General features: G+C 43.5%; 1 protein-coding gene across 1 annotated transcript in view; it reads left to right on the top strand.

Moving 5' to 3' along the window:
* ENTREP2 (endosomal transmembrane epsin interactor 2) overlaps positions 1 to 13,158 on the top strand; it is an 830,030-nt gene that overhangs the window by 775,860 nt on the left and 41,012 nt on the right. Inside the window, exon 8 of the mRNA XM_078684606.1 lies at positions 5,073 to 5,141. Coding sequence (XP_078540732.1) covers positions 5,073 to 5,141 — 69 coding nt within the window. The remainder of the gene's footprint in view (positions 1 to 5,072; positions 5,142 to 13,158) is intronic.

Genomic DNA, 13,158 nt, shown 5'->3' with positions numbered 1-13,158 from the left:
TTATTGACCATATGTTTGTTGGTAATATGACTCTGTTAACTGTGACACTGCCTTTCAATGCCACAGTATGTGACTCTTTCTCTAATCTGGAAATGTTACATTTTTGCACACAATGAGTGTAATATGTCTTCAATAAGTCCATGGTAACTTGTCGCAGAAGCTGCATGTCATATGTGGGCTGAGTTGTGTATTTACATCACCCACGTATATGACCAAAGTGTTTGGTTAAACAGTACATTGTTGTGTTATTGTTGAGCTACCTTGTAACGGCACTGCAGTGACGCATGGCAAAAGAAGCTGCTTTGCCATTTAAGTACACCTACTTTTATATATTAGCAAAGTTACCCATAAATGTGCCTGTTAAACCCACAGAGCTGGGTGCCTAATATATAAAAGTCTGACATGCTACCCAATAGGGAAAAGTATGTTCCCACAGTGCATGCTGTGCCAAAAGCTGCCAGTCACTGGTAAAGCTACATTTTCCATGAGTAGGCATAGTTTTAAGTAAGTGCAAATCCTTCTGTAACTTTGTTTAGAAATGTTTTGTTCAAAATTATTTTCCACTTGTTTATTAAAAATCTAATTCAGTGCTTAATATAGTACTTTGCTAAATAGAAAAGCAGCTAATAAAAACATCAATTTGTGCTGCCTGAGAGCAAACTAGTTTAAAATGAGTTTGCTCTCATCGCCAAATGCGATGCAGCGCGTGCAACGAAATTCGTTTTATTTATTTATATGTTTACTTATGGGAGACATCCTTTACCACGAAACCATTACAACGTGGTATGGTTACATCTTGGTTTTGACAACACAAGTCGTTACATCGAATTGCACTGAAGGGCGCTTTAGACTAGGGAATAGTGTGAATTACTATTCCAACACCTTCCGTACTGTACGTAGACTGGAGCTGGAATAGTAATTCACACTATTCCTAAGTTCAGCGCTCTCCAGCGCAAGTCGGTGTCACGACTTGCGTTGTCAAGACCGCAATGTAACATACCGCGTTGTGATGGTACGCGTTGTATCATCATACATCCTTACTTACCTCTATTCTGGCGTATTCCGTACCTTACTACCCCCCATTCTGCCTCTCCCTGCGTCACCGCCCGGCAGCACTCCCACCACGGGCCGCTACTGCGCTGCAGGAGGATTTTAAGAAGCAAAAAAGTGACTAGGTTTGAAGGTAAACCTGGGACTAGACATGAGCAGTAAATCTAATATTGTGGCAAAGTGATTTTGGCAGCTGCATATCTGCTTTGTTCTGTTTGCACCTTTGTGTGCCAAATAGAAGTCTTCTTTTGAAGCTCGTTGACGATGCATCTGACTTTGAGGGAACCTCGTAGGCAATAGTATCCTGCTTTGTGGCACTTAAGGGACTTTGAAAACTAAACAAAGCTCCAATGTAAACATTTTGGGGCATATTTACAACAGAATGGAGAAGCGTTGCCTTAAGAAAACATTGCTAACGCCACGCTTCTCCATTCTGAAAATGCATGGATGTGCCATATTCACAAGAATATCCCCTAGCACTGGCGTAGAGTACAGCTGCCTAACGCCAACACAAGCACCCTTGCGCCATAGTACAAGGGTGTTGCGTTGGCGGAAATAATTGTTTATTGTCCTGTACATAAACAATCATTCATGGCGTTTTGAAACTACTATGTGTGCTGCTTTACGCAGCACACATAGAAGTTGCAAAATGTAATTTTATTTTTGATTCTTTATGTACAAGAAAGATCACCTTCCTACACATAAACAATCATAGTCAATGTGCTGTTTCTATGTGTGCTGCACCAGGCAGCGCTCATGGAAACAGCAAAAACGAGGAGAAATAAAGTGTTTCTTCTAGCTTTGCCTATTTAAGTACAGGTTTTCCTTGGAGTTCATTTTGGCGCTGCCTCCTAATTATGCCACCCTTATAAACAGGGGGCAACATCAGAATCAATGGGTGTTTACGTGGAACACCCATTGTCCTCCCCTTTCACGCTAAGTACAGCGTGAAAGGGTGCCTTATTTACAAGGCAGCGTTAATCCACGTTGTAAATAAGGTGAAGCCCTATCGCCAACACAACATCACTAAAAGTGATACTGTATTGGTGATAGGGACTTGTAAATATGCCGCTATTACTGGCGTGAGCCACTTGGCCTAGCCAAACCCTGTTGATCTAAAACAGTGCCATGATACTGGTCAGCTATGAACTGTGACTTTCAATTGGCGCTTTTTGATTTCTTGGTGCTTTTTTAAATAAAACTTTCGAAATCTCCTCCTCCTGTGTGTTTTATCGAATTAAATCATTGCTATGTTGTTTTGTTTATGAACTTTTTTTTTTTTTCTAAATTTGTTCTGGGCATTTTATTTCGTTTCATTCCTAATTGTAATGTTTTTTGGTACTGCTTGAATTGAACATATATTTCTCTGGGGAATTGCCTGCTGTTCATGCCATAGCTAACATGGATTACTCAGGGATTTTTTATAACTATGTTTTGAGCTAACCACATTTTTTTAAATATTTATTACGATTGTAGTAGTTCCCCCTCCCAAATAAATTAATAACCCAGTGTCCGACAACCTGACACCCTGACAGAACTGCGTGAGCCTGCAGGACCATATCATCTTCAAGAGATATTGGCATTTATAAGACATTCACAAACAACACACCACTCTACATGGCCAGCCAAATTACCATCTCTGTGAGCCATAACAGTCATGGTCATCTCAGGCTAGAAATTACAAGTTGCAAAACAGAAAAGACTAGAAGCCAGGGCTAGACTTATCAGCCTATGATCACAGGGCATGCTTCTCCCCTTTCACGCTAAGTACAGCGTGAAAGGGTGCCTTATTTACAAGGCAGCGTTAATCCACGTTGTAAATAAGGTGAAGCCCTATCGCCAACACAACATCACTAAAAGTGATACTGTATTGGTGATAGGGACTTGTAAATATGCCGCTATTACTGGCGTGAGCCACTTGGCCTAGCCAAACCCTGTTGATCTAAAACAGTGCCATGATACTGGTCAGCTATGAACTGTGACTTTCAATTGGCGCTTTTTGATTTCTTGGTGCTTTTTTAAATAAAACTTTCGAAATCTCCTCCTGTGTGTTTTATCGAATTAAATCATTGCTATGTTGTTTTGTTTATGAACTTTTTTTTTATTTTTCTAAATTTGTTCTGGGCATTTTATTTCGTTTCATTCCTAATTGTAATGTTTTTTGGTACTGCTTGAATTGAACATATATTTCTCTGGGGAATTGCCTGCTGTTCATGCCATAGCTAACATGGATTACTCAGGGATTTTTTATAACTATGTTTTGAGCTAACCACATTTTTTAAAATATTTATTACGATTGTAGTAGTTCCCCCTCCCAAATAAATTAATAACCCAGTGTCCGACAACCTGACACCCTGACAGAACTGCGTGAGCCTGCTGGACCATATCATCTTCAAGAGATATTGGTATTTATAAGACATTCACAAACAACACACCACTCTACATGGCCAGCCAAATTACCATCTCTGTGAGCCATAACAGTCATGGTCATCTCAGGCTAGAAATTACAAGTTGCAAAACAGAAAAGACTAGAAGCCAGGGCTAGACTTATCAGCCTATGATCACAGGGCATGCTTCTCCCCTTTCACGCTAAGTACAGCGTGAAAGGGTGCCTTATTTACAAGGCAGCGTTAATCCACGTTGTAAATAAGGTGAAGCCCTATCGCCAACACAACATCACTAAAAGTGATACTGTATTGGTGATAGGGACTTGTAAATATGCCGCTATTACTGGCGTGAGCCACTTGGCCTAGCCAAACCCTGTTGATCTAAAACAGTGCCATGATACTGGTCAGCTATGAACTGTGACTTTCAATTGGCGCTTTTTGATTTCTTGGTGCTTTTTTAAATAAAACTTTCGAAATCTCCTCCTCCTGTGTGTTTTATCGAATTAAATCATTGCTATGTTGTTTTGTTTATGAACTTTTTTTTTATTTTTCTAAATTTGTTCTGGGCATTTTATTTCGTTTCATTCCTAATTGTAATGTTTTTTGGTACTGCTTGAATTGAACATATATTTCTCTGGGGAATTGCCTGCTGTTCATGCCATAGCTAACATGGATTACTCAGGGATTTTTTATAACTATGTTTTGAGCTAACCACATTTTTTAAAATATTTATTACGATTGTAGTAGTTCCCCCTCCCAAATAAATTAATAACCCAGTGTCCGACAACCTGACACCCTGACAGAACTGCGTGAGCCTGCAGGACCATATCATCTTCAAGAGATATTGGCATTTATAAGACATTCACAAACAACACACCACTCTACATGGCCAGCCAAATTACCATCTCTGTGAGCCATAACAGTCATGGTCATCTCAGGCTAGAAATTACAAGTTGCAAAACAGAAAAGACTAGAAGCCAGGGCTAGACTTATCAGCCTATGATCACAGGGCATGCTTCTCTCTACATGAAAAAGGAACTGGAAACGTATGTCTTGAAAGAACATCTCATCATTCATCAACTACACCTTTTAGCATCCCATTGTGATGTAGAAATCTCTATTACTTGCCTGCTAGCTTGCATTGCACATAGTCCAATGCTTACACCCACAGTGCCTACATAGCTGCTTCACTCACTCATTCATCTCAAAACGGTGTGTTGAATTATATTTCCATAAATGATCAGAAGACAGTTGCTCCAGTAGAAGCTCAAGTGTATTCCAAACAGGAAGGCTCCATCCGTCAGTCAGCAATCTCTTGTCCCTCCCATAATTCACCAATAATTTCCGCAACATCTCAGGTGAACATTTGACATATTACAATCATATACGAGGCCTCCATGTGTGCAGCTAAAATGCTGACCCCAGAGACCACACCTAGCAAATGTATTAATTAAACGGATGGAAGCCTTATGTAATTAGGAGAAAATCAACAACTCATGTTTTTTTCCTTAATGGAAAGGATGCAGAAAAGAGATATCGAATGGCTATATTCAAATATTAATATGAAAGATGAGATTTATTTTACACAAATGTTGTAACATGAATAACATGAGATTTTTTTCTTTTATTTCTCAGGTGGTTCTTGCACATGTGCCTCAACATGTAGTGAACATCCGGGCTCTTGTCAAGCTGCATTACAGACAGGTGAGCTTTTTGATCGGTAGTGTACAGCTAAGGAAGGAGTGGATTGTGTAGATCAGATCAGTGGGAGATTACAACTGGGATCCTGAGGGTCCCTTTTGAAATTAGAACTTACTAGGGGAATTGGCAATTGTGGGTCTGATTTCCCCTGTAGTTCCTTATATCTCCCCAATTGTCACATTGATATTTCATCAGTTTCCAGCAGCCAACATTTCTGTGTGAGAATAAACAGATCTGGGGGTGGTCCTTAAGATCTCCTAATTCTAAATCGGCCGGTAACATCTGTTACTGACCCTTTAGACTTTAAAAGATACACAGCAGTCCTCAAAGGCTGCAGACTAGTTTGATTATCAATTTTTATTTCATAAATTGTAGCATTGGCCCTAGTATTGCTTTATTAAATTTGCAGTAACAACTTTAATCAAAGCACAGGTGACTTGAGGGGAGCCTACCTTAAAAAGGAAAATGGTATATAAACAGATACATTAATACCAATGTTCTAGCTATGAGTATTCTATGATTCCAGAAGAGCCACCAGTGGAAGATATTTTACACATCAAGGCATTTTAATGTTATTGATAGAGAGTCAAAGTTAGGTAGGTCGCAGTGACGGGTTAGAATTAATCCTTGTTTCAATGTTGAACTATTTGTAGGTCTCAGTAATGATGGTTGAAGCAGTGTCATGTATGACATTAGACTGCTGCACAAATGAAAATAAGTGTATAGTCACCTGTTTACCACTCATGTTACTTGTTACACACGTGTTTACTTTTATAGTAAAACTAATTTACGTGATCTGGGTTTAACACATTAATGAAATGATACAATTACATTATTACAAAGTAGTTCCTTTCCCCATTATCACCAACAAAACACTAATGGTAATTCACTGCAAACAAATATGAAAACACATGCCATTAAGGAGTTACAGTGTGTTATTCCCCGTTGCTGCATTCATGATAACAAATGATTCCAAAACATCACCAAAGGTAAAATAATATTTTCCTCCTAATTTACCACTAAATGTTGTCCCCTCAGTTCCTCTGTAAGACATTTTAGTGGAAAACTGAATAAAGTTTTAAAACACAAAAGTACATTTGTCAGAAATTGATGCGGGTTACGCCTGATGAACAACGTTACATTTGAACTGGAGCAAAAATTTCACCAACAGAATTGGTGCCAATGCTTCATCTGCCAGGAGCTCCACAAGGTTGAATCTGCAGGTTGAATTATTGTGGTGATAAAACCCAAAGTTGAAAAAGCTTAAATGGCTAAACATGCCCCTCTGTGACTAGGGGTTGACACTAGGTCCTTCGAACGTGGTGCGACTTCTGAATTTACGTTACTTTGTTGGTTATTTTAAGCCGGTCCTTACTCTCCAGGTAGCAGGCTTGTTATATTGCAAGAGTTAGAAAAAACTTCAATCAAGTGACAGTTCTAGAACAGGCCTCGAATTGGCACCAAATAATAACAGGCACTTCACATAGCCATCAAAATGTATCATTGAGTACAGTTCGCTATGCTAACATCTCTTTCAAGTCGTGTCAGATGCAACTCAATGTTTTAAGTGTTTAACATTGATAAATTGAATAGTTTTAAACTGAATATATAAAGCATTATTTAAAAACAAGTTAATATTTCTCTTATTTGGATCCTACTTTTAGAGTTCATTTCAGGGCATATTTTTTGTTATAATTCTTTTTATTGAACAATAAGAATCGATATTACAAGGTACAGCACTGTAAAATGTTCTACCGACATATTTCAATTATTATTAGGTACATACACAGTCAGGTTTACTGGTTGATTACATTGATTATGGCGATGTTGGATCATCATGTGGTATCACAGCCGGTGGGGTACAGATATTACATCTCTACACATTCCAATCATTCCATATGTGAGACCACTTTTTAGGGCATCCCCTACCTATGTACACTGTCTTCTCTCTGAACATACACCAATCCATGTTCCTCTTCCAATCTACTACGGTCGGTGCCCGTGCAGCCCCCCACATCTGGGCAATATTACGCTTTGCAACCATCAGTCCCAGTGTAACCCATGTGATGTGTTTGCTATCAAGGTCAGTGGGCTTCCACACATTCAGGAGACATCGTTTGCCCTCCAGGGGAATATCTATCATTAGCACCTCATTGAGGATGTAGTGAATTTTCTTCCACTAACTTTGTATATGAGTACACTCCCGGAGTATGTACATGAATGTTCCCTCTTCCCCACAGCGTCTCCTGCATTTTCCATCCTCCACCCTCCCCATTCTTATTAGGCATGGTCCAGTTATGTAGATACAATGTAGTATTTTAAGATGGACCAGTCGTAGTCTGGTTGATATAGCCACCTCCCGTGGGGAGGCAACTGACGCCACCCAGTCTTCATCATCAAGGATTATACCATCCCCTTCCCATTTTGCCCCCACACGTCGGAGCGGGTCACTAGAGTTATTCACCAGCTTTTTGTATGTATGCGAAGTGGCTTTTGTTGGTAGGTATCCGTCTAATATCCTGTCCTTGAGAGGCGAAGACTCAGGGGGAGCTTCACCCTGCTGGAGGCCTGTCTGCAATGCGTCGGACCTGCATATATCGGAAATGTTCAGTGGTGGCCATATCATACTCCTGTTGTAGGGAGGTATATAAGTTAACCTCTCCATTTACCCAAAGGTCACCGAACCTAGAGATGCCTATTAGGTCCCACTTGTCAAATCCTTTACATTTCCACAAGTTTCAGAGCAATTCTGAATCCCACAGCGGGTTAGCCAACGTCACCTTATGTTCCCAACCCAGGCTTCTATTAGCTACATGCCAGATTTGCACCGAGTGTTTAGTAGGCCCTGTCAGATGCCATTTCCCTTTGACTGAATAGATAGCCCTATTGTAGTTCCCTCCCGCAACAGTCATCTGTCCATTGCATAGCTCGGGCCGTCAGCCCATCTATTGATGGCAGCTAGATGCCCTGCCCAGTAATATTTTTTAAGGTCAGGGACACCAATACCACCATCATACCAGTTGAGGTTTAGTTTTGAGAGTGCTATCTGCGGCTTCCCACTCCACAACAGGCTTCTCTGCAGGCTTTCAATTTCTTCATAATAGCTGGCAGGGACTAGGTCCAATGACTTTTGCAACACATACAGGAAACAAGGCAAAGACATAATTTTAAATAAGGACGCCCTGCCCAGCAGCGAGAGTGGAAGCAATTTCCAGCCTGCCATATCCCTCTTCAATCTCTGTAGGGGCGGAAGGAGATTGTGAACAAATCTGCTCTCTGGGTCAGCTGTGATATAAATGCCTAGGTACTTGAAGCCCAACGTGGTAATCTGCACCAGGTATCCCCTGGTAAGATCTGGCTGTGGACCAGTAAGGATGTACAGTACATATTTACTCCAGTTGATTGAGTACCCTGTGTACCTGTCAAAGACTGCAAAGATATCTAGCACAGATATGAGGGATGCCTTTGGTGAGGCCAAGAACAGGAGTATGGCGTCTGCATACAATGAGATGCGGTCTTCCCATGTGTCTGCCTATTTCAGTCCATGAATCACCGGATCTATCCGCACCCAGGATGCCAAGGGCTCCTAAGCTAGTGCGAACAGTTGGGGGAGAGGGGGTGACCCTGACGAGTCCCTCTACCCAGGGTGAATACTTACAACTTTTTATTATTAATAACTACTTGGGCTAGAGGCTTCGAATATAGGAGCTGTACCCTTTGGATAAACAAGGAACCAAATTCCATTTTCCCGAGGTTTGCAAAAAGATATCGCCATTCGATTGTGTCAAACGCCATTGTGGCATCCAATGACACGATTATCTCCGCCTCCCGAATAGTGGCTGCCCTCCCTATCACTCCATGTACCTGGCGGAGGTTTAGGGCAGTGTTGTGCTGAGGCATAAAGCCCGATTGATCTGGGTGAACCAATCCGCCAATCACCTTGACCAGTCTAGTAGCGAGGAGTTTAACCAAGATCTTAGGTTCAGCATTCAATAAAGAGATTGGCCTATACGAGGCACATACCGTCCTTGTCTTGCCCTCCTTGTATATTGTATCCAGAGTCGCTATCCTCTGGTCTCGCGGCAGTTCCCCCCTATCTTTACTTTCCTCAAACACTGCACGCATGTGCGGAGCGATGGTATCAGGTTTAAGCTTGATGCTTTCCCAGAACTAAGACCTCTGATCGCTTAGGCTATCTCATCTGTTGTAAGATCTCCCTCTAAGAACTTTAGGTCAGCGGCCAAAAGATTAGGCAATTCAATGTCTTTAAGGAGTTCTTAGGAATCGCTTACTGTGTGTAGTGACTGAGAGGAGTATATGTCCCGATAATAAGCCGCAAATGTGTTAGCAATCTCTTGATGGTCGGTGACAATCTACTCGCTAGTTATTTTTTATCTAACCATGCAATTCGTTTCCCTGCTTTGTCCCCCTGATCATATATTCTGCCCTGCGTCTCTCTTCACATTGCTTTAGCTCTTTATGTTACTAAGGATTTGTAGCCATCCCTCTTTAGTTGTAGGATGTGGAACCTATCTGGAGTGGATCACCCCTCAATCTCTTCTTCTAGACGGAGGATTTCTTTCTCTAATGCAACTACCTCTTTCGCTTACTCTTTCCGCACACCTGCTATTTGGGAGAGTGCTTTTCCTCTTATCACTGTTTGAACGCTTCCCACAATGTCTGGTGGGAGCGTACCGAGCCTACATTGTCCTGAAAGTAATGTTCTATTGCAGTATGCAATGCTTTACTAATCACCGGATTTTGGCAGTGCCGGGGGTTAATGGGAGCAATTCTTTCAACTCTGTGCTGGCCGATAACGAATTAGGCACACACGGGAAGTGATCTGATATACCTCTCACCGGGAAACAGCCTTTACAACGAAACTTTTACAACGAACTACCATTACAACGCAACTTTTACAACGCAAACTATTACAACGCATTGCTCTGGGGGCTGCTCTAGGATAGGGAATAGGTTAATTTACTATCCAATAACCTTCCCTACTGTCCACGGGGACTGGAGTTGGAATAGTAAATTAAACTATTCACTATCCAGCGCCTAAAAACATTATGCGTTGTAATGGTATGCGTGGTAAAAACCGCGTTGTAAAGGTAGGCGTTGTAAAAGTATGCGTTGTAACGTCATACATCCCTCTCACCATGTGCCATACTTCCCGAATGTGTGCAAGTTGGGTCGGCGGGATTAGTAAGTAGTCAATCCGCGACTGGCTATTGTGAGCACCAGAATGGTAGGTGTAATGGATGGTGCAGGATGATAAGTGAAACATGTCTCTAGCATCCCCAAAGCCTCCAAAAATTCTAAAAACCAATGATGAGAGGGGCAGAGTTCTTGCGGGAGATGTCTGTCTAAGGTACCAGAGGCCACAACACTGAGGTCCCCACACACCACCAAGAGACCGTCCGGTATGGCCAGTAGGATAGAACCCAAGTATTTGAATGCAAGTCCCTAAAGGCCCGGTGGTACATACAACGACTTAAGGGTCAACATGTGCCCCTCCCACTGCCCCGTGATGCCTATGTACCTCCCCCATATATCAACCCATGTGGATTTTCACTGTCATTGGGAAGGAGTTTCTCAATAGTATTCCGGTTCTTCTCGAGCACGTGGTGAAGCGCGAGTGCGCTACTTGTTTGTACCCCCACAGGTTCAGAGCCCTACATGTATTTCCCACCAGATGTGTTTCTTTAAGTAATGCCACGTCAGGGGCATGACGCCTAATATGTTGCAGCACTACACAGTGCTTAACCTTGTCCCCCAGACCTTTCACATTCCAACTCATCAACTTAAAACTCTTATCTCATTGCGTATTCATTGGGATTTACATATTATCAACCTTTCCTCGTGTCGGATGCAGGATACCTTGTTGATTCAATACAAACAAACAACAGTGTATTAACCCCGCCCAACAACCCCCCTCCCTGCTTCCCTGCACTCTGGGCTCGAAACTGCCCATGACTTTCTTAAGGCAGTGTGCCTGTCACCCTGAAATTAAACTAAGAGAAGAAAACTGGGGGGAATATGTCGTCCCGCCCTTCCCTCCCCATCCCAACTATGGAGTAAAGTAGTTATCCCGGGCAGGACCGGTCTATTGATGTTACGGAACACTTAGACTTAGCCCTCAGGGCCGTATCTATCTACTGTATGTAGCTATCAGTTAATATGGGGCGGGTGAGTGCCAGAGCTTAAGTTCAGTTCAGATATCTTAGGGCACCCCTGTACCTCCTAGTGTCCATGAGAGTTGTGCTTTCTTCGCCTATCTCTAGCCATCCAGCCATTCAGCACCCACCACTGGAAAATCAAAGAATCTAGTTTTGCCCCCGGCCTCCACTCGGAGCTGGGACGGGAACAGCATCGCATACTTCATGCCTTTTTCTTTCAATCTCTTCTTGATCGCTAAGAACGATCTTCGCTGTCTCTGGACTGCTTGGGTGAAGACCGGAAAGAAGGTGATTTCTGAGTTCTCAAAGCGGAGCGGTGGTGCCACGCTGGCTGTTTGCAGGATGACATCCCTATCTCAATAGTTCAAAAGTCTGTCCAGCATCGGACGGGGGAGGGCCCAGTTTCAGTCAGCCTCCCGGCACCCTATGGGCTCTTTCCACCACGAATATGTTGGACAGGCCTTTCGGCTGTAGGTGAGCAGTGATTAGATTCTCCACGAAGAGGTCTGCAGCCTCCCATTCTGTGTTTTCCGGTACTTCTAGGATGCATACATTCATAGTCGTCGAGTTTCCCTTCTGTGAACTTACGGAATGCTTGCAGTTCCCTAACCTCGTTTTGTAACTGGTTGGTGTCATCCACTAGGCTTGTGGTTGTAAGTTCGAGTTGTTTGACCTGTTCTCTATTAGTAGCAAGGTCCGCTCTGATCAGCATCACCTCAGAGGAGAGTGTGTACATTCTCTGCTCCAGTGACGTATGAATTTAACCAATCGCCTCAATTATGTCCTTCAAGGTAGGCTCTGGGACACCCCCTTCTGCTCCTCCCATCGATTTTTCTCTGAGTTGTTGTTGCTCAGGAAGGGCTGGCTTCAGTCAGGTGTATCTGTCCAGTTTATTGTGCTGGTTGACCTTGGGGCCTCTGGTGGTCGACATGTTGATGGAGACTGGCTTCACTGCAATCTCACGACCGCACTTGAGGCTCCACGGTGCTTGGATCCAATCAAGTGGTCACCCCGGGTCAAATATGGCTGTGTCGATAGGTCCCTTGCTCAGATTCTGCTCCTTGATGCACCCCAGGAGTTATGCTGCTATTGTCCGCCGAGTCCCCTGCTGCCACTATCTCTGCACCGATTCTTTGCGTGTGGTCGTTGTGTCCTCCAGACCCCCGGAGCGTGTCCACCAGAGATCAGACCTGTGGTGTCTGCCACGTACATGGATTGCATTATACTTCAGGAGCAGCCAGGTCTTGGCAATGCGACGGTAGTCTTCTGATGGCATGGGGGGGGGGAGGGTTAGGGCCCGGGTGCGCACAAGGCCACATTGCCGAGCTGCAGGCGGATAGTCTGAAATCACCTGAATCTTGCCAACTGATTACCAGAATGCCTTCTCCGCAGTCCATTATCGGTTCGCACCCAACCTGTGGCCGTTTTCTCACCTTCTGGGGTATAGTAGTCCGGGTGGAATATGCTACTCTATCGTCGTGCCTTTCATGATAGTCCCTAGTGCAACGTGTCTCCCAGGGTACTTCCGACTCTCCAGGGCCACTAGCCTTGTGTCCCCGGTCTCTCTTTGTCAGCCCCACCTCCCGGTATGCTCACATCAGTGTCAGATCTCTGCCACGCATTGCCTCAAGTTAGGCCATTAAATCTGCTCCGCTCGGTGGAATCACGATCGTCTGCGCTGCGTGTCCTCTGCAATGCCCAGAGGGCCTCCAGTCTGATCGTCAGGTTTACAGCTGGTTCTCCCTTGCAAGTCACTGCACCGCCGTGGGCCTCTTCATCACTTGAGTCCCCGGCTTTCTTGCTCTCGTAGGCCGCTGCTCGTCACGGCCGAATCTCCCGGT

The sequence above is a fragment of the Lissotriton helveticus genome, chromosome 3_2, assembly GCF_964261635.1.
Source record: "Lissotriton helveticus chromosome 3_2, aLisHel1.1, whole genome shotgun sequence".
Lineage (NCBI taxonomy): Eukaryota > Metazoa > Chordata > Amphibia > Caudata > Salamandridae > Lissotriton > Lissotriton helveticus.
This window is presented reverse-complemented; position numbering and strand designations above follow the sequence as displayed.